The sequence below is a fragment of the Carcharodon carcharias genome, chromosome 4 (assembly GCF_017639515.1).
Source record: "Carcharodon carcharias isolate sCarCar2 chromosome 4, sCarCar2.pri, whole genome shotgun sequence".
Taxonomy (NCBI): domain Eukaryota; kingdom Metazoa; phylum Chordata; class Chondrichthyes; order Lamniformes; family Lamnidae; genus Carcharodon; species Carcharodon carcharias.
In genome coordinates this window covers 711,385-735,685 of record NC_054470.1, presented here as the reverse complement: position 1 = coordinate 735,685, position 24,301 = coordinate 711,385, and the positions used below count along the sequence as shown (strand labels likewise).

At 45.5% G+C, this 24,301-nt stretch overlaps 1 protein-coding gene across 1 annotated transcript in view; it reads right to left on the bottom strand.

Moving 5' to 3' along the window:
• Positions 1-24,301, bottom strand: part of camk4 (calcium/calmodulin-dependent protein kinase IV) — a 300,351-nt gene that overhangs the window by 167,284 nt on the left and 108,766 nt on the right. Inside the window, exons 3-4 of the mRNA XM_041186348.1 lie at positions 2,428-2,490; positions 312-394 (exon numbers count right to left, since the gene is read on the bottom strand). Of these exons, the coding sequence (XP_041042282.1) occupies positions 312-394; positions 2,428-2,490 (146 nt within the window). The remainder of the gene's footprint in view (positions 1-311; positions 395-2,427; positions 2,491-24,301) is intronic.

The following is a 24,301-nucleotide window of genomic DNA, read 5'->3' as shown; positions in this document are numbered from 1 at the left end:
GAGCTGTACACGGTGTACCATGAGTCTTTCATTTATACAATTTGGGAGTTCTGGCTGGTGGAGATGGGCTTGGCCCCGATATTTCAGTCAGTGGGCAGGGCCGCCACCTTTCCAGAAAATCCTACCCCATATGTATATATACTCACACACAGACAAAACTATAAACTGTATCATTGTCAAATGATATGTACAAAGGAAACCAACTTCATGAAAAGTATGTAAATGCCTGAGACAGTTTAAAGCTGCTTGAATCTCATACTGCAGCTTTATATTTACTTATTAATCTACCTTTAAAATAAACAAATCAACACCTGTCAAATAGCTCTCCTCCTGTGACCAGTTCCAGAACCAAATTAATCTCTGTTAGAGTCTCAAATATTTCTTTCAGTCTAATCTGTAAAAGAAATTGATTGTTAAGAAAATTATATATGAAATGCCACAATTATTAATTAGGATTTTCTGTGTCTTTATTAGTAAAGATTTCAATAAATACAAATTAAACTGATAACAGGTTCAGTATTTATCATTCTCAACTATTATCTGAATAGAACCAAAATACAGTGGATCATGGTGTAATGCATCTAATAGCATGGTATAAGTAAGGTTTGGGTTTGTGCTTGAAATCCTTTGTTTGCTACATCTTACTATCGGAATATGATAAGCAGTGTTCAGATCCTTCACAATGATGTAGCAAATAAGCAGGAATGTCACTTGTCCACTCCCTCATACAGCAAAGTGGCTTCTTTCAAAATCATAAAGACTGGATTGGGAAAAGTTTCCCCACCCTTTCTTGTGGCAATATATAATGCCATGGTGTAGAACCAAATAATCAATACGTAAATTAAAACAAGAGAGGAAAGTATTATCATCAAAAACAATATATAACTTAGATGGTGGATTATTAATGTAATTAGTCCAAATGAATTTTCAACAAACTTTAGCATGATAAAACTTAAGTTATTAGAAGGTCCATTTTAACCCTATCCACGTCCTGATCAAGCAGTCAAAATCTTGGCCCTGCACTTCCCGATTCGCAACTCATTCATAGCCACCACCATTTTAACTGTTGGGTTTTTGGCAGTTTTGAGGATACCCTTAGTAGATAGGTAGAAGCCTCATTAATATTGAAATGTTGGATTCCATTGGCATCATTCAGACTCTGACACAATTTTAACTGAAATCACAACTGTAATCTGGCAGTGGCAATGAAAACTGGCTGCACCAGAGCCCCCAATAAAAGCTGGCAGCAAGAAGGAACATGGCCAGAAGAGGCCCCAGGTAATTGAAATAGGTAATTTTTATAGGTCTTTTGTAGGATTGGAAAGTTGGTGTTCCCCTCCCATCCCACAAAAGAACCTTGAGTCTCCACTGCCTTGTGCTTCCATGTTCTCCTCTGACCACGAATGTTTTTAGACTCACCCCCTTACCACTTATGTCATCTTGAATCTCTAGCAGTGGTCTCCCATATATCTTCTGATCATTTCTAACAAGTTCAGGCAGGAGTCTGAGTGATATCATTTAAACGAGGTCCAGGAACTGAAATCTTCAGAGCGCTACACAGCGAGGAGACTGGATGGTTTGACAGCTGCCTTGGCCCCCAGAAGCATCACTTATACCCTAAGTAAAATCGGGTCTTAAAAAACAGAACACGTCTGTGCCGTTTCCAAGCTCTAAGTTGCGGGAGAATTAGAAAATAAAGCTTTAAAAATTATACAGCTCAATGAGAGTCGTTGGTGTTTGGAATTCTCTCTCCCAGCGAGCAGTGGAGGCTGTGTCATTGAACATATTCAAGGCTGAGTTAGACAGATTTTTGATTGACAAGGAAGTCAAGGGTTATAGGGTCTGGCAGGAAAGTGGAGTGGAGCCACAGGCAGAGCAGGCTCAAGGGACCAAATGGCCTATTCCTCTTTCGTATGTTCTTACGTAATATTTTTGTGTAGATGTTGGAAACATTATTGCAACTTTTCAGGTACAAATATGTTTTCCCCATTAGCAATGAAGCACATGAAATTCATGTTGCATCAACATTTTAAGCGAAAGGAAAGATCTAACCAGAGTTATGCCTGTTTAAAAAAAAAGCAGAAAGCATTCAGCAAGAGCTTCGAACATATTGATGAAGAAGAAAACTGTCCCTCCCTGGCAATCTACTTGAAATGCTGTAGCGTTATCTGAATGTGAATTTTACTATGTATGTAATAGGTTTGTACCATAAAGGCATAAAAATAGCTAAATATGTTTGTTTTATATCAGATCGTGAGCAGTCAGCATTGAAAGCAAATGTTTCAAATTATACCATATTTATGCTGAGCCTGCAAGTTATAAATTGTTGTGTTCCTTACTTAAAAGGGAAGGGGGAAATGTGTTATATCCTTGATAATAGTAAATGAGCAAGTTAGATATTGTGAAGAATATGGTAATTCAACTTACGATATTGGGATGGGAGAGTCGAAGTAGAACTCCTATTTCAGTTCGAACTATTTTTTTATCTACCTGTGAAACAATGGAAAATATAAATAGATTTTGCTATAGTACAAATGAAACAAAACATTTAAGTTTGTTAAACAAAAACAGAATTACCTGGAAAAACTCAGCAGGTCTGGCAGCATCGGCGGAGAAGAAAAGAGTTGACGTTTCGAGTCCTCATGACCCTTCGACAGAACTCTTTTCTTCTCCGCCGATGCTGCCAGACCTGCTGAGTTTTTCCAGGTAATTCTGTTTTTGTTTTGGATTTCCAGCATCCGCAGTTTTTTTGTTTTTATTTAAGTTTGTTAGGCTAGACTGTTGCTGGGTTCATCGCTAAATTAACTGTGCCTAGATGCTCAAGGCTAGTCACAGGAGTATTGTTTGCTGTAATGCAAACCATTACACCTTCTTTTGTTATGATCCTATTAAGGTCCATTTATAGAAGAAATCTGAACACCCAGCAATTAACTGACAGAACTACGTCACACAATTTCACATTTTCACACAGAAACAAACTTCACAATATATCAAAACGAATTAAACAAACTAAGCTCTATTAGCATAACACTATAGCTTATAACACCTAATGCTATAAATTCAGTTCCACTTTTCACTTACCCCCATCTTGTGAAACATTTAAGGCCAGGATTTTTCAGGTGGCGGGATTTTTCGACCTGCTATTCGAAGAGTTGGTGGAAAACACATCACCGCCCAATACTGGCTGCAGTGCAGCCTTTTTATGTTCATGTAATTGCCTGGAGATGGGACTTCTGCCCCTGACTCAGGAGAAAGTCTTGCCTCAAAGAACTGCTGGAGACCCCGGAGTCTATGTCCCGGAGTCCAGGACGAGGTAAGTTGGGGGTCTCAGAGTAGAGATGGGAGGTGAGGCCTAGGGGAAGAGGGGTGGGTGGGAGGTGGTGAGGTTGGTGGCAGGGGGGTTATAGATGGGCATACCTTGTGGGGGGAGGGGAGGGTGCCTGATGTTGAAAGGAGGTTATTGATGGAGGCATTTGCCCCCCGCCCAACCCCACCACTTCCTGCACAAGGCTTGAGCAAGGTCACGTTCTGGGCATCCCTGCCACTGAACTGCTCCTGCCAGCCCGAAGATTGAGGCTGGGTGGGAAACAGCCCTTGTGTGGTCTTTAATTGGCCTCTTAATGGCCTCAATTGGGGCAAGGGTGGGCGAGCCAGCCAAGGCCTCACCCCTCCCACCGCAAAAGTGCAGAGTGGTCAGGGCTTACGGGAGGCTGGTGGGAAGGCCATCCAAAGAATGTGACGGCCCCTACCTGGAAACGTACTGGTGGTGTAATCTAAAATTCTGCACTAAGGTTTACATGGGACCAACCCAAAAGATATATCGCTGCTCTCCAGAATTCACTCTGATTTCTCTTCAGCGTTCCAGTTATTCGCCAGGGTACAAGATTTCAATTAATTTCAATTAATTTTTGGCTAAATGGCCCTCCAATTTCAATACTGGTCTCATAACTCTGGATTCCACAGCCTCAGCACAGGCCTCCCTGCGACTCCTGTGCAGTGGCTTAAAACATCAGAAAACATCCTTGCTTTCCAATAGCCCACTGCTATGATTTCAAACTTCAACCAAGCTGATTATTTCCAGAACTCCAATATTAAGAGGATTACTGCAGAGCTTCAAACTAAACAAAGCTTCCAGTCGTTTTTCCCCTTTTCAACTTTTTCTTAAACTGAATACCAGCTCCCAATCACAGGCTAAGTGATGGAGATAGATTTAGGATTCACTTTACTTCATGTATAAGTCTGGCTTTATCTCTTGACTTTCAAGGAGCTACAAGCTACATAAGATCCAAAGCTGACAGTCTCTTAAACAAAAACAGAAATACCTAGAAAAACTCAGCAGGTCTGGCAGCATCGGCCGAGAAGAGCACAGTTGACGTTTCGAGTCCTCGTGACCCTTCAACAGAACTGAACTTGTATTCTTCTCCGCTGATGCTGCCAGACCTGTTGAGTTTTTCCAGGTATTTCTGTTCTTGTTTTGGATTTTCAGCATCCGCAGTTCTTTGCTTTTATATCTGACAGTCTCTTAGTTGCTTTCCAAAAAAAATCTTGCCTGCTGGCTATGCCCTAGCTGAATTTGCAGAGATGAACTCAAAAGCAAAGATTCTCAATTAGCTGCACTCATATACATGGTAATGTGACACAAATGGCCTGTTCCCAGGTAGAAATTTCAATTAGCTATCTTTTAATTCCAACGTTTTATTTATTTCTTGGAAGCCACATGACTTTCATCCTCTTACCCTGACTTTAAACACAAGCTAACTTTTGAATTGTAATTATCTTAAGTCTGTGTGGTTTTCCAGCCTTGATGTTTAGCAGGGTTTCTTCCCCACTGAGCATACATTTAAAATTTAGGGCAGAATCGTCCGTGGCCACTGGCGTCGGGCATGCTCGACAGCGTCAGCAGACATATGGTGGGAAGGCCAAAAATCAGTTTCACAATGTCATGAAACCAGTTTGTGATTGTCCACTCAGCCCGTCGATGGCAGGCCGCATTTCCCACAATTGGACGTCAGGAATCTCATTGTAATACATCTGCATATCATTGTAAGGCTAGCCCGCCGGATTCATCACCCCCTTGCTGGATCGTCCACCCATGTCAGTGTGATTCACAATAGCATATAAAAGGCATGCACTTGGTGGGCTGCACTTTGAGGGGACCTCAGGGGTGAGTGCATAGTAATGTTGTGGAGTACTCGGGGGGGATGCCTTTTGGATTTCAAGGTTGAGGTGCGTTGTGGAAGTGGGGGTAAAGGCTGCCCTGCAGTTGAGATGATTTTGGTGGGGTTGGGGGAGCAAAGGCTGCCCTATGGTTGAGGCAACTTTGGGGGGGAGCAAAGGCTGCTCTGCGGTTGAAGGTAGCGCACAAGCACGTGTGGGATGGGGGGAGGGGGGCGTGGTGGGGGAGGGAAGCAGCCACTCATTAGGAAAGCCTTGTATAAAGTGACCATTCCTCTGCATTGACAAGGTTCAGATGCAGCCACCTTGGCATGATTGGAGACAGACCTTTAGCTTATCTGCCCACTCAAGAAATGCAGAGGCATGAAAGTGCCACCAAGTGCTCCAGAGATCTTAATCACTTGGGTGAAAACTGAAAACTAAAAAAGCATTCTAGTGGACTGCAGAACAGTTGGACGATTGGGCACATTGTACAATCTCCAGGCTGAAGCTGGCCATGGAGTAGTCACTGCCGAAGGCACTCACAGCCCCTTGCAATATCATCATCCCAGTTTGGACCAGTCTCCCCCATGGGTCAAGCTAACCGTGCAGTTTGCAGTGCGGATTAGGAGAATACCTGTGCCTGAGCTGAGGGCACAGCATACAATCCAATTGGCAAAGCCGCTACCAATCGGTCAGGTGGAGTGGGGTGGCGGAAGATGGGGTTTCAGGCAGCCATGCAGCACATTAAACTCTGGCCATCCAAGGGGTGACCAGCACTCTCCAGGGTGCGTTAAGGGGCCTTCAGGCTTAACCAAGACAGGTTCTTAGTACAGCCATGCTAACCTACGCGGCTCTTTCTTTCATCCTGCAGGAGGAGAATATCTGGGTCGTGGAGCCTAATGAACTAGCTCATGCCTCATGGTGTACATAGAGCGAAGCCATTGGAGAAGAGAGCGACTCAGGCGCCTGGCTGCGCAGAGGGAGGAGCAGCACCCTCAAGAAGGGGCAGCTGGGGCTCCCGCACATGCTGCCAAAAAGCCACAACAGCCGTCACTGGTCGGCACCTAGCTAGACCCAGGATCTATGGACGCCACCTTTCATTCCTGCAGAAGACTGAGAACTAGTGTCGCCAAAGACTGTACATGTCTAGGGAACTGGTCGATCACATCTGCCAGATACTGCAGGTTTTGGCGCCACGTGGACATGGAGAGGATCCACTGCCAGTGGCCACGAAAGTGACGGCAGTGCTCAATTTTTATGACAGTGGCTCCTTTCAAGGGTTCACAATTGACCTCTGTGGGATATCACTAGCCTCCAACCACAAGTGCATCCGTGAAATCATGGATCTCATCTTCGAGATGGCATACAACTTTGTGCATTTTGCCCGGGACCAGAAGAGCCAGGATGCAGGAGCCATTGGATTTGCCCAGATCTCGGGTTTCCCAGAGATGCCATCGACTGCACTCATGTGGCGCTCGCATCTCTGTCGCAACATGCAGTCAACTATGTCAACCGCAAGGGATTCCATTTGCTGAATGTACAGCTGGCGTGCAACCATCACAAATACATCCTGGCCAGTTGAGGCAGGTGCGCTTGGGAGGCCCTCACAGCTGTTAGATTTCTGAAGGATGATGACAACATGCAGTGAAGAGACCATAAAATCCTCACATTGCATCTATAAACGTTTGACTCCAGTCTGGCTTATGGCAGTGCACATACCATCTGTGATAATGCTCCTGTCATGGAGGTGCAGTGGAGGCCTTTTTAGTCGCTCGACTGCAGGAGGATGGCAACATGCAGTGAGGACATTCCATAGATCTTCACATAGCCTCTGAGAATGTCTGACTCCTATCTTGCTGAGGGCAGCACGCTTGCGCTCTGTGATCAGCGTCATGTCATAAAGGCACAGCCTTGAAACTGTAAAAGCATCTGATCCTTTGTCTGCCTTCAGCACTTGAGCCCTTCAGGAGCACAGCATCACTAGTCACAGATGCTGAAGATATGGCGGCCAGCCCCACCTCAAAATGCTGAGAGCACACTGCGAGAATGACGGGACTCGGTGACGCCTGCCCATGACATTCTGGCAGCAATGACAAACACCGTCGAGGTGCAGGCATCAGTAATGTTTCCAGGGAGTGTGAGGCCGGATCATCACTTTGGTCTGAAGGCTGCACAATGCTCAGGGAAGAGGCCCTGGACTGAGACACTTGCCTTTAACTTGTGCAGAAAGATTTCACATCTGAGTGACACGAACACCGCTCATCTGAACAAGGAGCCATAGGTAGGGAGACATTCTTGGGAGTTTATTGACAATAGTGAACATTATGTACAAGTGATTACAACACCCATGCCCAGGCTGTGCAACCACATCTTCTTAACCTTCCTAACCCTGCCGCTACGCCTTGCTGCTCTCCCAACATCTACAGCAGAGGTGGAGGCAGTCTGCTGACTGCTATGCCCTGGCTGTGATGACCTTGATGGGCATCCTCTGGAAGGCCGAGACCTGGAGGGCCCTGGCCTGCTTTTGGGGACCTGTTGTGTGGCAGTGGTACCTTCCTTGGCCTGTGGAGCTGGAGCTGCTGGGGTGACTGGAAGAGGGGATTCGAATGGGCTGGACACTCCTGGAGTCACCTGGTGGATAGCCCCACGGTGTATACCCGCTGATCCTCCTCCCTGTGGGTGCCCAAGGGCAGGTGACTGACTCCATGAGCAGAAGGGGTAGCTGGAGTGAGATCAAACTGCCCCACACCCCTCTCATGTACACACTGTTGGAGCCCAACTACGGTGTCAGCAATGGAGTTCAGCCCGCGCAGCAGTGCAGGAGCAACATCCTGGACCAAGGTCTCCATGGCGGCTCGGTGTGTTGGCATGCCAGTGCTATCATCTCAGCCTAATGGCAGACGGACTCCTCCATTCTGTTTTTGAAATCTAACGAGTGCAGCAGACATCCCTTCCTAACGTTCCCAAGTTTGCCTTTACAGCTCCAGCGAGTGTGACATGACCGAGTCCAGAAGCTCGTCAATTGACTCGGACTCAGCAAATTTCTGTCCTTTAGCAGTCCTCCGAGCCGGAGACCTGGGAAGTCCCTGCCGCCACCTGCTGTGGATCAGGAAGTGTGATGTGCTCACTAGATTGTGATCCTAAGGCTACTAGGCCCCAGCAGGTTGTGTGTCTGCACTGGTGGAGGGTGTGGGTGAGCGTTGTGGCAGGACTTCAAGGAAGGTGCCTTCAAATCCCTCTTCAGAGGTTTCCTTGGGGCTTGATTGGAGGCCCTGGGTCATGGACTCCATTGGGTGTTTCCCAGGTGTGCCTGTGAAAACAAGGGGAGATAATTATTGCATGGCAGTGGCCTGTGAAACAGGACAGATCACGCACAGCATGGTTGTCTGACGGATGTTGCACTGCTGATCCTCATTTGGTAGAGCATCACCAACTTCACCAATAGCACAGGAACGGTCCAGATCCTCGCCAGCCAGCTGGATGGCTCTGTTTTCAAAATCCATCAGGACCTTTATCTCAGGCATTCCTCCACCGGTAAGGGACCTCTTGTTGTGTGCCTGAATGTCCTGCATAAATAGAGATGAAGAGAGTGTAAGCAGAACACCTGCCAGGCCAGATGACAAGTATGCCTGGCATTGTGGGTGGTGAGTGGTCCCATGGACGGGATGTGGACAATTAAAGTGTGTGTGAGAGAGTGAATGGTGATGTCCCTTGAACTGGCAGTGAGGGACTGAGTGTGGATGTGTGATGGGTTTGTGAGTGTGTGAGTTGAGAGTGATGAGAAGAATGACTTAAAATGGTGGAACAAAGGAGATCATTCATTCTCTGACAGCCACTTGGTGGCTGTCCTCTTTTGTACGTTGTTAGCGCTGACCACCATTGTTAGCATATCCCAAGTTGGATTAGTGAGGTTGCTGCCCATCTTGCGGCCAGAGTGGGGGTAGAGGACATCATGGTGGGCCTCCACTGCGTCCAAAAGACGCTCGAGGGATTCATCATTGAACATGGGGCTGCAATGTTTTTGCCTTTCAAGGCCATGTCTTCTTTGCAGCAGTCATGGGCTAGAAGCACTGAGACGTGTGCATGTGGCTGGACTTTAAATATGGCGCCTGGCGTGATGAAGCGGTGGGGTGATGGCGTGACGGGCAAATGAGAGCCCGTCAGCCACTGAAACATTGTGTTTCCCAGGAATGCATAATTAATGCGGTGGGTTTGGGATGATACGGCGTGAAAAGCCAACATTAAGCTACACCCCTAAAATGTTATGAACTATGACATTCGGCATTCGCAACCCATCCATGAGGAAATGAAAATGCATCGCCTTGTGATGTGTTTTCATTTATACCATTTAAAATATTACAATTTACAACATGTTATATAGTTTTATACCTATCTTACAATTAACATATTACTTGCATTGCAAGTAGCATTCTCTCCAAATCTCTTACATCGTCCAGTCAGCAATCCATTTTGGCAGTATGATATTCAAGTGCATCGAACCAACATATACAATAGTCAATTTTTAAAGTCTCTTCTTTCATGTTTATAGGTTCTGTAGCAGCTAAGTTCAACAAAAATTCCCCAGTTAACTCCAAAGTCAAACTATTTTCCTCCTGTTCAGCTACAGGTATATCTTCAATTTTAAGTTCATTTCCAAGATTTAAACTTTCAATGTCCTTCTCTTTGACATGCAAGTTCAAAATTGCCTCCTTAAATTTTAAATGTTGAGTCAACCTCTAATGCTATTAACCTAACCTTGGTTAACTGTTGCAAAATACCATGGGATAAATCTTCCCTACCCAGAAAATATTAGCAACTGACAACACTATTGTCATTCTGCTTCTCACTAATCACAATAAAAATTTATGGTTAAATTTTGTTAGCTTAAATCTTTGCCAATATCCCACAACCATCTCAGTTTGTGAATTCAAAATCCCGCCAAGAGGCTCCAATTTTATTACAATCCTGTTAGGGGATGTTATCGTTTAAAGAAGAAATCCAAACACCCAGCAATTTACCGACAGAACTACACCACAAGATTTCACATTTTGAAAAAAACAAACTTTGCTGTATATCAAAAGAATTAAACAAAGCAAGCTCTATTAACTTAACACTATAGATTACAAAGACTGCTATAAACTCAGTTCTACTTTTCACTTGTCCTAAGAATTCCCTTATCTTACAAAATCTTTAAGGTTCATTCACTTTTCTTGGGACCAACTCGAAAGGTATATCATCACTCTCTGGAATTCACTCTGATTTCTCTTTAGCACTCCAGTTATTCACCAAGGTACAAGATTTCATGGGGGTTCTTCCATTAGTTTTTGGCTAAATAAATCTCCAATTTCTTTACCAACCTCATAACAGAAATGAGGCGAATTTTTTTCTCAGAGGGTTATGAGTCTTTGGAACTCTCTTTCTCAAAAGGCGATGGAAGCAGAAATTTTGAATATTTTTAAGGCAGAGGTAGATAGATTGTTGATAAGCAAGGGGTTGAAAGGTTACTGGGGCTAGGCAGAAATGCAGAGTTGAAGTTATAATCAGGTCTTATTGAATGGTGGAGCATGTTCGAAGGGCCAAGTGGCCCACTCCTGCTCCTAATTCGTATGTTTGTATGTAGCTCTGGATTCCACAGCATGGGCCCCCTGCGACCCCTGCGCAGTGGCTTAAAACATCAGAAAACGCCCTTGGTTTCCAATAGCCCACTGCTATGATTTCAAATTGCCACCAAGCTGATTATTTCCAGAACTCCATCTGCAACAAGATTAACTGCCTTTTATTGACAATTACTGTTACTGTTCTTCCTTTGGCTTCCAACTAAACAAATCTTCGAGGCTTTTCTCCCCTTTCCACCTTTTGTCTTAAACTGAATATCAGCTCCCAATCACAGGCTGCATCATGGGCCACAGATCTATTATACTTCAGGTGTATGTCTAGCTTTTCTCTTGACTTTCAAATTACATAAGACCCAAAGCTGACACAATCTTAGTTGCTTTTCCAACATCAACCAGTCTTACCTACTGGTTATGCCCTAACTGAATTTACAGAGATAAACTCAACAACAAATAATCTCACTAAGTTCTACCTAAGTCCATGGCAATGTGACACACAGAGCCTGTTTCCAGGTAGAAATGCAATGAACTATCTTTAAATTCCAAAGCTTTCCTTAATTTTCAGAAACCACATGACTAACTTATATCTTTTATTGGAATAACTGCAGATTTCATAAGACCATAAGACATAGGAGCAGAAATTAGGCCATTCGGCCCATCGAGTCTGCTCCACCATTCAATCATGGCTGATAAGTTTCTCAACCCCATTCTCCCGCCTTCTCCCCGTAACCTTTGACCCCCTTACAAATCAAGAACCTATCTATCTTGGTCTTAAATAAACTCAATGACCTGGCCTCCACAGCCTTCTGTGGCAATGAATTCCATAGATTCACCACTCTCTGGCTAAAGAAGTTTCTCCTCATCTCTGTTCTAAAAGGTCTTCCCTTTACTCTGAGTCTGTGCCCTCGGGTCCTAGTCTCTCCTACTAATGGAAACATCTTCCCCACGTCCACTCTATCCAGGCCTTTCAGTATTCTGTAAGTTTCAATCAGATCCCCCCTCATCCTTCTAAACTCCATCGAGTATAGACCCAGAGTCCTCAAAAGTTCTGGCCTGGATTTTCATCCTCGAGGTGGGTAGGGGGAGTTCTGAAAATTCCTGACACAGCCCACCCATCTCAGGAGGAAGTGTCTGCCAAGGAGGGTTCGTCATTGCTGGGATCCAGGTGTGAGCTGGAGTCCAGCCAGCAGACACAGTAAGAACTCCGGAGGCAGCCAGAGGGGCTGCCGGGTGCCAAGGCGGGCTGTTTAACAGGCCCTCCTCGGTGCCATGGGACTTTGTCCCAGTGAAAAAAAACACAAAGGCCCTCCAGCCCTCACACCCCCTTCACCCTCCAAATTCACCCATGCCTCATCCATGCCACCTCATGTCCCCTACCCACCCTCTCAGGCCCCTCAGGCCCCCATGCCAAGCTCACCCCTATGCCCCCTTATGCCCCATATGCCTGGCTCTGCTCTTCCACCAAACCCCTCAAGCACCTCATGCCTCTTATGCCAAACTCTGGCATTTCCATCCCCATTGACCCATTGTGCACTTTCTAGAACCAATAAATAATAGAGTAACATGGGATGTGTAAAAAAAAGCTTTGAAAAAATGTAATCTTTTGATCACTTTTCCATTTGCTTGGTAAAAAAACTGGACAAGCTAATAAAAGTGTCAATTATCCAGGCCGTTTGAAGTTTCAAAAACCATAAACCAGAAATACTTGAAACCATTTGAGTTATGTAAACAAACATTGTGAAATTGATTGCAGAGATCAAACAGTCTGAGCTGTCAATCAATGTTTCTGCTAGGGAGCAGGTGTTCCATTATTCTAATAGTCTGGGCTCTTAGCCTAGCCTCTGGCATAATTTGGCTTTAGGGGCATGAGGGGGATCTTTTGAACTTAGATTTTAAAAGGTCCCCTCATGCATACTAGGGTTCACAACTCCTCGAAGGGGCCATGAGCCACGACTCCTTAAAATCTTGGCCCAACTATGTGAAAATTGCAGAGGAGTAGGACATGCCTATCTCCACAACAGGGTCAGCCAGGTCGCGTGCAGGCTTCTGACAGGAAGCAGCCCGCACTCTTTAAAGGTGCTCCCAAAAACGCACAGCCTGGGAAAGGGGTCAGGGATCCATGTCCACAATTTTACATGGGTCAGGCTGAGACCTAGGATGGCCCGGCTTCCCTAGCTCCAATTTAGGCCCTTAAATGGCCAGTTGTCAATTTAGGGGTGCTCCCTGCCCAGCTTCAATTTTGAGGTGGGCGAAGGAGTTCAGGGGCAGGGAGGATGCCCAGCATGTCAGCCTGCTCAGGTCTCAGTAGGGAAGGGTGGAGGGTGCTGTGGATCCAATCAGGGATCAGGCTATTTTGGATTTGGTAATGTGTAATGAGGCAGGTTTAATAAATGATCTCAGAGTAAAAGATCCCCTAAGAAACAGTGACTATAGTATGGTAGAATTTAGCATTCAGTTTGAAAGTGAGAAACTTGGGTTGGAAACAACTGTGCTAAATGTAAATAAGGGTAATTACAAAGGAATGAGGGCAGAGTTGGCTGGAGTGGGCTGGAAAGGAGCTTAGCAGAAAAGACAGTGATGAACGATGGCAGACGTTTAAGAAAATAGTTCATGACTCGCAACAAAGATATATCCAAGTGAGGAAGAAAGGTTCTAGGAAGGGGATAAACCAACCATGGTTAACCGAGGAAGTTAAGGATAGTATCAAATTGAAGGAAAACACACACAATGTAACAAAAATTAGTGGTAAGCCAGGGGATTAGTAAAGTTTTAAAAACCTACAAAATATGACCAAAAAAAATAAAGAGGGAGAAAATAAATTTTGAGGATAAACTAGCAAGTAATATAAAAATGGACAGTAAGAGCTCCTTTAAATATATAAAAATGAAGAGAGAGGCCAACGTGAATATAGGCCCCTTAGTGAATGAGACTGGGGAAATAATAATGGGAAACCAGGAAATGGCAGAGGAGTTCAATAAATATTTTGCATCAGTCCTCACGGTAGAAGACACTAACAGCATTCCAAAAATACTAAATAATCAAGGGGCAAAAGGCTAATAAGTCCCCTGGACCTTCTTTTTTTATTCAATTACAGGGCCAGCATTTATTGCCCATCCCTAATTGCCCTTGAGAAGGTGGTGGTGCACTGTCTTCTTGAATCGCTGCAGTCCACGTGGTGAAGGTACACCCACTGTGCTGTTAGGAAAGGAGTTCCAGGATTTTGACCCAGCAACAGTGAAGCAATGGTGATATATTTCCAAGTCAGGATGGGGAGTGACTTGGAAGGGAACATCCAGCTGATGGTATTCCTATCCATCTGCTGCTCTTGTCCTTCTAGATGGTAGTGGTCGTGGGTTTGGAAGGTGATGTCGAAGAAGCCTTAGTGAATTCCTGCTGTGCATATTGTAGATGCTACTGACACTACTGCTACTGTGCGTTGGTGGTGGAAAGAGTGAATGTTTGTGCAAGAGGTGCCAATCAATCGGGCTGCTTTGCCCTAGATGGTGTCAAACTTCTTGAATGTTGTGGGAGCTGCACTCATCCAGGCCAGTGGGGAGTATACCATCACACTCCTGACTTGTGCCTTGTACATGGTGGACAAGTTTGGGGAATCAGGAGGTGGCATACTCGTCACACGATACCAAGCCTCTAATCTGTTCTTGTAGCCACAGTACTTATATGGCTAGTCCAATGGTTCAATGGTGACCCCCAAGATGTTGATAGTGGGGGATTCAGTGATGGTAATGCCTTGAACTTCAAGGGGCAATGGTTCGATTCTCTCTTGTTGGAGATGGTCATTGCTTGACACTTGTGTGGTGCAAATATTACTTACTGCTTATCAGCCCAAGCCTGGATATTATGCTGCATTTGGACATGGACTGCTTCAGTATTTGAGGAGTCAGGACTGGTGCTGAACATCATGCAATCATCAGCGAACATCCCCATTTCTGACATTATGATGGAAGGGAGGTCATTGATGAAGCAGCTGAAGATAGTTGGGCTGAGGACACTACCCTGAGGAACTCCTGCGGTGATGTCCTGGAGCTGAGATGATTGACCTCCAACAACCATAACCATCTTCCTTTGTGTTAGGAATGATTCCAGCCAGCAGAGTGTTTTCCCCCTGATCCCCATTGACTCCAGTTTTGCTGGGGTTCCTTGATGCCACACTCTGTTGAATGTGGCTTTGATGTCAAGGGCAGTCACTCTCACCTCACCTCGGGAGTTCAGCTCTTTTGTCCATGTTTGAACTAAGGCTGTAACGAGATCAGGAGCTGAGAGGCCCTGGCAGAATCCAAACTGGGTGCCATTGAGCAGGTTATTGCTAAGCAAGTGCCGCTTGATAGCACTGTTGATGACCCCTTCCATTACTGTACTGACGATCAAGAATAGACTGATGAGTTGGATGTGACCTGCTTTTTGTGTTCAGGACATACCTGGGCAAATTTCCACATGGCCTGGTAGATGCCAGTGTTGTAACTGTACTGGAACAGCTTGGCTAGAGGCAAAGGTCTTCAGTACTATTGCCAGAATATTGTTAGGGTCCATAGCCTTTGCAGTATCCAGTGCCTTCAGCCTTCTCTTGATATCGCGTGGAGTGAATCAAATTGGCTGAAGGCTGGCATCTGTGATGCTGGGGACCTCCAGAGGAGGCTGTGATGGATCATCCACTTGGCAATTCTAGCTGATGATTGTAGCAAATGCAAATGTGGCTGATGTGCTGGGCTCCTCCATCATTGAGGATGGGGATATTTGTGCAGCCTCCACCTACATTGAGTTGTTCAATTATCCACCACCCTTGGCATGCCCTCCTGCACTCTTTATTGAACCAGGATATATCCCCTGGCATGATGGTAATGGTAGAGTGGGGGATATGCCAGGCCATGAGGTTACAGATTGTATTCAAGTACAATTATGCTGCTGCTGATGGCCCACAGTGCCTCATGGATGCCCAGTCTTGAGTTGCTAGATCTGTTCGAAATCTATCCCATTTAGCACGGTGGTAGTGCCACACAACACAATGGAGAGTATCCTCAATGTGAAGGCTAGACTTCGTCTCCACAATGACTGTGCGGAGGTCACTCCTATTGATACTGTCATGAACAGATGCATCTGCGGCAGGCAGGTTAGTGAAGATGAGGTCAAGTATGTTTTTCCCTTGCCATCTGCTGCAGACCCAGTCTAGCAGCTATGTCATTTAGGACTCGGCCAGCTCCACTCAGTAGTGGTGCAACCAAGCCACTCTTGGTGATGAGCACTGAAACCCTCACCCAGAGTACATTGCATCCTCAGTGCTTCCTCCAAATGATGTTCAACATGGAGGAGCACTGATTCATCAGCTGAGGGAAGGTGATACATGGGAATCAGCAGGAGCTTTCCTTGCTCATGTTTGCCATGAGACCTCATAACGTCCGAAGTCGATGTTGAGGATCCCAGGGCAACTCCCTCCCGAATGTGTACCACTGTGGTGCTGCCACCTGCCGGTGGGACAGGACATACACAGGGATGGTGATGGTGGTGTCTGGGACATTATCTATAAGATAAGATTCCATGAGGATGACTATGTCAGGTTGTTGCTTGACTGGTCTGTGAGACAGCTCTCCCAATTTTGGCACTAGCTTGTTAGTAAGGAGGACTTTGCAAGATCAACAGGACTTTGCCATTGTTATTTCCGGTGCCTAGGCCATTTGTGAACCAGATTGGTTTTTAACAAAAATCAATGATGGCTTCATAGTCATCATCAGGCTTTTAACGTGGATTTTCATTGGGTTCAAATCCCACCATCTGCCATGGGGGGATTTGAACCTTGGTCCCCAGAGCATTACTCTCAGTCTCTGGATTATTAATTCAGTTACAATACCACTATTCCATCACCTCCCCCTAGGGGTTACATTCTAGGATATTAAAAGGAGTAGCTACAAAGATAGTGGCTGTGCTGGTAGTAATCTCCCAAGAATATTTCAATTCTGGAAAAGTCCCAGAAGATTGCAAAACTGCCAATGTAACACCCTTATTCAAAAAGGGAGGGAGGCAAAAAACAGGTAACTATAGGCCAGTTAGCTTCACATCCACTATTGGGAAAATATTAGTCTATTAAAAAGGATGCAATACAGAACATTTAGAAATGCATAATATATTCAAGCACAGTCAGCATGGTTTCATGAAGGGGATATCATGCCTGACAAATTTATTAGGATTCTTTGAGGAGGTAACAAGCAGGATAAAGGTGAACCAGTAGATGTAATATATTTGGGTTTCCAAAAGGCGTTTGATAAGGTACCACACATAAGGCTACTTAATAAGAGCCCATTGTGCTGGGGTAGTATATTAGCATGGATAGAGGATTGGCTAACTAATAGAAAACAGAGGGTTGGGATAAGGGAGGCATTTTCAGGATGGCAACCTGTAACTAGTAGAGTGCCTCAGGGATCAATGCTGAGGCCACAATTATTTACAATATATATTAATGACTTGGATGAGGGAAGTGAATGTATTATCGCCAAGTTTCCGGATGACACAAAAATAGGTGGGAAGGCAAGTGGTGAGAGTGACACAAAAGAGTCTACAGAGGGATATGGACAGGTTAAGTGAGTGGTCAAAAACCTGGCAGATGGAGTATAGTGTGGGGAAATGTGAGGTTATGCAGTTTGGCAGGAAGAATAGAGGAGCTGAATATTATTTAAATGGATAAAGGCTGCAGAAAGATGCGGCATAGAGGGATTGGGGGTCCTCGTGCACGAATCCCAAAAAGCTAGCATAAAAGTTCAGCAGGCAATAGGGAAGGCAAATGGAACATTGGCCTCTATTTCAAAGGGAATGGAGTATAAAAATAGGGAACAAAAACAGAATTACCTGGAAAAACTCAGCAGGTCTGGCAGCATCGGCGGAGAAGAAAAGAGTTGACGTTTCGAGTCCTCATGACCCTTCGACAGAACTAGTTCTGTCGAAGGGTCATGAGGACTCGAAACGTCAACTCTTTTCTTCTCCGCCGATGCTGCCAGACCTGCTGAGTTTTTCCAGGTAATTCTGTTTTTGTTTTGGATTTCCAGCATCCGCAGTTTTTTTGTTTTTATAAAAATAGGGAAGTCTTGTTAAAACAATACAAGGCACTACTTAAACCACGCCTATAATACTGTGAATAGTTTTGGTCCCCTTATCTAAGGAAAGATGTACTGGCATTGGAGGCAGTCCAGAGAAGCTTCACTTGGTTGATCCTGGGTATAGAGGGATTTTCTTATGAGGAGATGTTGAGTAGGTTGGGCCTGCGTTCATTGGAGTTTAGAAGAATGAGATGCGACCTTATTGAAACAAAAATGATTTTTAGGGGGCTTGACAGGGTAGATGCTGAGAGGTTGTTTCCCCTTGTGGGAGAGTCTAGGACCAGAGGGGATAATCTCAGAGTAAGGGGTCACCCATTTAAGACAGAGATGAAGAGTAATTTCTTCTTTCAGAGGGTAGTGAATCTGTGGAATTCTTTACCACAGAGGGCTGTAGAGGCTGGGTCGTTAAGTATATTCAAGGCTGAGATAGACAGATTTTTAATCAGTAAGGAAGTCAAGGGTTATGGGGAAAAGCAGGAAAGTAGAGTTGAGGATTGTCAGATCGGCCATGATCTCATTGGATGGTGGGGCAGACTTGAGGGGCCGAATAGCCTAAATCTGCTCCTCTGTCTTATGGTGTTATTCTGTGCTCTCCAGCGCTTATGTCAGCGCCCCCCAACACCCCCCCCCAACCCCCTCCTGCCCCCACCACACCCCCAACCCGGCAGCACTGAGCATTTCAGTGCACCTTTCACGCTGGCTGACCATTAATTGGCCAGCCAACGTGAATTTGCGGTCGGGGCCGATCGTAGTCAGCAGTCTGTTCCCCTGCCGCTCCCGGGCCTGCCGATCACACACACCTGCCAAACTAAAAATTCTGCCCAGAAATCTTGCCTTGCATGTGTTGCCATTGTGTTCAGTTCTGTTGGATTGAAAGCATTGGGCTGCACATGCAGGACATTGACCTCACCTGTGAGGGCGCTTCGCTCCACAACACTGGCATGGTTGCTCTGCTGGCCAGTTCAGGAATTGCTTTAAAAACAAAAAAACTGCAGATGCTGGAAATCCAAAACAAAAACAGAATTACCTGGAAAAACTCAGCAGGTCTGGCAGCATCGGCGGAGAAGAAAAGAGTTGACGTTTCGAGTCCTTCTGTCGAAGGGTCATGAGGACTCGAAACGTCAACTCTTTTCTTCTCCGCCGATGCTGCCAGACCTGCTGAGTTTTTCCAGGTAATTCTGTTTTTGTTCAGGAATTGCTTTCCCTGACTTAGAGCATCCTTGTGTCTTTGTGGCCTAACAAGCTGGGCTGGTGATTGGCCTCTGTAACATGTTTTATTTTATCCACTTAAGATTGTGCTCTGCTGCTTGTGCAGTTCTACCTGTCTAACTACCTGGATTGCCTTTTCCAGGATTACACCCTGTCAGAGATCAGAAAGCGCATCGTCTTGTTACTCCTACCACCATTCTGTCTCTGATGAGTTCAAACTTTACATCTCTTTATTCACAAACTCCTGCCATCCTGTACAGATCATTGATGAATGAGTAGACTGGTTCCCTTGACACTTGGAAACTCTTGCTCTGATGAAGAGTCATTCAGACTTGAAATATTAACTGCGTTCCTCTCCACAGATGCTGTCAGACCTGCTGAGTTTTTCCAGCTATTTTTGTTTTTGTTTCAGATTTCCAGAATCTGCAGTATTTTGCTTTTATCTTGGAAACTCTTATTGAATTTAGTTGAGTATTTTGTTGCTTTTTAGATTGAAAAAATGTCCAATAATTTTTGTATCTCTTCAAGTTTTGCGGATGATTCTTTAATTCCTTGTCCTACAATGATTTCGTCTACAATTGGACCTATCAAGCAAAGCAGCATGTTCACCTGCTCCTCTTCTGAATTTTTATTTAAATCTGAAGCGATGCCATACCTTAAGAATCCTTTTTTTATTCATTCACGGGATGTGGGCTTTGCTGGATGGGCCAGCATTTATTGCCCATTCCTAGTTGCCCTTGAGAAGGTGGTGGTCAGCTTCTTGAACTGCTGCAGTCCGTGTTGTGTAGATATACCCAAAGACCCCAATTTTGTGATTGGTCTGGGCCTTGGATTATTCCAAATTGACTTGGAAGTGTGGAGTTATGATCCATGTTAAAAATGTTTAAAAGTGTATGTACAGCTTTAAGAGCTTTCTACATTTCAAGATGGCATTGCCATTTAATCAGAGACAAAGGGATTTCCTGCACTTGCCGGTTTTGTCACAGTCCGCAAAATAGCAATTGTACTTTTCTTGAAAACAACGGCTGCCTGCAGACTTCTTTTGCTTCGTAAACTGTCAGGACAGTCGAATTAGAACTTCTGCTTGTTTTTTTTACTGAGTTGGACGGTCGCGACATTCCCAAAATATTTAATTATTTCTCTTTTTTCCCTTCCCACATTTTCAGGTTCTGACTTGGGGATCAGGTTTTAGTGACAGGCTTCTTTCTAACTGCTCTTCTGACTCTGAATTACTTTAATATCTCAGGACTTGCTGCAGTCTGGAATTTTAAAGATTTAGCTCACCCCTGCTTAGAAACTGACTCTGCACTCTGGGATCTGAAGCTAGACTTGCAAAGGATAGTCAATGGATCTTCTGCTCAGTGAGGAGCTTTAAATCACTGCTTTCAGCTTCCAAGCCTTTCTTTGCAGCTTTGTCCTGGCAATGTTTTCCTCTGTGCTTCTACCTCTGCAGCTTTTTCTCAGGCCAGACTACTTTGCTAAATTCTGCCTTAGTCTTCCAGCATTTTAGTTTTCTCAGCATTTTCTACAAGGTTTTGGGTTTTTCCACAAGCTGCCACCATGTTGGGAGGGTGTTGGTTACAGAATGGAATGTCTTAAAAGACATCTCCATAGTCTTCTGTAGGTTAACTGTAAGTCTTTTTTAACTACTAGAGCTTTTTAAACGTTTATAGTAAAGGGTACGACCTGGGAGCTGTCTCCACGCTGAGGTCTATTATTGTCTCTGCTCAACACCACACTGACCCTGGGTTTGGGTCACGTGTCTGCTTAAATCACTGTGTGGGCGATACTGTACTCAGTCCCACATTAACCATCGTGTTACAAACAAAAGGGCTAATAAGAATGAGGAGCTTAAGAAAAAGCATTGGAGAAACTTCAGGGACTAAAATCTGATAAATCCCCAGGACCTAATCCTAGAGTTCTAAAAGAGGTAGCTGCAGAAATAGCAGAGGCGCTGAAGGTGGAATTGGAAGCCTTGTGGGAAAGGTTGGTATGGTGGTACCCAATGGCAGAGTTCCTCAGGGAGACACATGGACCAGGAGGCAGGTGTAATGGCACTCACCTGCTGAATCTGCCATCCTTGCTTTGATGTAGCTGCCAGCTATCTCACACACAGGAAATGCAGATGACCATAGTTAACTGCATCATTACCTTTGGTGTCCATCAAGAATCTATCTTTTGGCTCCATCCTATTTCTCATTTACATGCTGCTCCTTGGTGGTATCAGCCAAAAATACAGTTTCACAAGCGCACTGACGACAGCCAGCTTACCTCATCACCAACTCTCCCGAATCCTCCACGGTCTCTCAATTTTCAGCGGCCTATCCAATACCCACGAGGGGTGGACTTTGTGACACTTGAATGACTACGAAGCATATTATCAGATTGAAGAGGCATACACAACATGGTATGTGGAAATCTATTTAAATTAGTGCAAACTCCATATGGATTGTGAACACCAGTGCAACTTGGTGCTCCTAGCATTTTTAAAATTTTTCTAACCCTACCGCTCTGTCTTGGCGCATCCCTGACATCCACAGCAAAAGCAGCTGCTGATGGCTACGCCCTGTTTTCTGTGATGACCTTGGTGAGGTCCTCTGGAGGGCCGAGAACTGGAGGGCCCCGGCCTGCTTTGGGTCTCCTGCTGTGGGGCAGGTGCACCCTCCTCAGCCTATGGAGCTGCAGCTGATGGAGTCACAGGCAGAGAGGATTGGGATTGGCTGGGCAGTTTCGGAGTCCCGAGGGCCCCTGGCTGACTCCATGAAGAGAAGGTGCACCTGGAGATGCCCCATCCTCCTCTAGCTTAGCCACTGATGGATCCCACCTATGCCTACAGCAATGTAGTGCAACTCCTGGTGCATATCAGGCCCAATGTCCTAGGCCAAGGTCTCTATGGCGGTCGCCATCGTGCCAGTGTTGACTTCGATGCGCAATGACTTTAGACTGAACGTGAACAGACTCCTCCATTGTACATTGCAATCTATTGACTGCATCTGACAACCCTGCCTGATATTCGTGTGTCTGTTGTTGCAGCTCCAACACCTGTGCTAGGGCAAAGTCCAGAGACTCATCATCTGACTTCGAATCTGCATGAGCTTGGCCTCCACCGTCCTCCATGTGCCGGTGAGCTTGGATGTCTCTGCCTCCGCCTGCTGTGGAGCAGAATCTGTGCTGTGCTCACCAGTTTATGATCCCAAGTCTGCTCTGGAACTAGGTCCTGCCGAGGTGTGAGTCTCTGTGCTGGTGGAGGGTGTGAGTGAATGCTGTGATGGCTCTACATCTGTAAGGTCCTCAGGATCCTCATCCAATGTGATCTGGGGGCTGGGGCTGAGGGGCTGGCTGCCAGTGGGCCTCTTCCATTTCCCACTGGTGCCTATCAAAGGGAGGAGAGATAATTAGTGATTTGCTGCATAGTAACCAACATTACAAAACATGCACAGTTTTGTTGGGTGAACGTTGAGCTGGTGATGGATCCTCACTTGCTTGGGAGGTGCCCGTCTCACCCTCAGCACAGGCACAGTCCCGGTCCTCACTGACCAATTCTGCCTCACACTCTTCAAACTGAGTGAGGGGCAACTCCACTCTTGTCTGGGATCTCTCCCTTTTGTTGTCAGCAAGCTTCTCCTGCATAAGGACAGATGGACAGACTATGAGCAGCACAGATGCCAAGGCAGATGATAAGGATGCCTGCCTTCTGTGGGTGCTGAGTGGAGCTGTGTAAGGGTTGAGGATGCGAGCTGCACAGGATGTGAGAAGAGATGAAGATGTCAAAGTGTATGTGAGAGAATCAGTTGTGATGTCCCTTGTGCTGGTAGTGTATGAGATCCCTGTGGAATGCAACCCTGCGAATGCCTGATGGACTTGTGAGAGTGAGAGTTGAGAGTGAGGTGAAGATTGACTTACCCTGGCTGTGCGGATGAGATAATTCATCTTTCTTCTGCACTGGATGGTGGACCTCTTCTGTGCTGAGTTGGCACTGACCATGCTGGCCACCTCCTCCCAAGTAGGAGTGGTGAAGTTGGTGGACTTCCTTCTCCCATCACTGGAATAAAGGATGTCTCGGTGTGCCTTCACTGTGTCCAGAAGTCACGTCAGCGCATTGTCACTGAACTTGGGGGGCACTCAGCCTAATGGTTTTGGGTGCCATCACTCTCTTTGACCAGTCCCGGGTTGCAGACAGTGAAGGTTGTGTGTGGGCACGGTTTAAATATGGTGCCCGGAAAGATGATTCAGTGAGGTCACAGCGAGGTGGACGAATCACAGCCCATCCTGCCATGCGATCTGATGTGCTTCCTGTTAATGCATATTCAATGAGCTGAAGAGCAGACAATCTGGTGCAGAAACCCACCATTCCGATCGACAAGAAATGCGCTGCTTTTCCTGCCCGCCACCACACCTAGTCTCCGTAGCATAATCCGTGCCTTCGCCAAGACTATCTACTCCATCCCCGTAACATCATCCATCTCCACCTTACTACAACTCATCCGCTGCTAAAACCCTCACCCATGTCTTTTCACCCAGACTTTACTACTCCAATGCATTCCCAACTGGCCTGCCACATGCTACTCTTTGTAAGCTTGAGTCATACAAAACTTTGTTCATGTCTTTATTTGCAGCCCTGTGCTTGCTACCCTCAACTGGCTTCTGGTTAAACAACATCTCAATTTTTAATTTCTCATTCCTGTTTTCAAATCCCTCCATGGCTGCGCCCCTTTCTATTTCTGTAATCTCCTCCAGCTCCACAACTCTCCAAGTGATCTGTGCTCCTCTAATTCTTGCCTCTTGAGCATCCCTAATTTTAATCGCTCCACCATTGGTGGCCATGCCTTCAGCTGCCTGGACCTTAAGCTCGAAAATTCCCTCCCTAAACCTTTCCACTTCCCTGCTTCACTTACTTCCTTTAAAACACTCATTAAAATCTACTTCCAACTGCCGTAATAGTTTCTTGTGTGGCTTTATGTCAAGAAGGCAGCTCACTACCACCTTCTCAAGGGCAACTAGGGATGGGCAGTAAATGCTGCCCCGCACAGCGAAGCCCACATCCCATGAAAAAATAGAATAAAATGAATAAAAAATAAATTTTGTTGTCACATTTTATTACATTAAAGGCACTATACAAATATATGTTGTGTTGTCGTTAACATTGAAAATCAGAATGACAGTGAAGCTGGCAATTTCATTATCATATTTAAATTTCCAACCCACCCCCTTGGAGCAGATTGG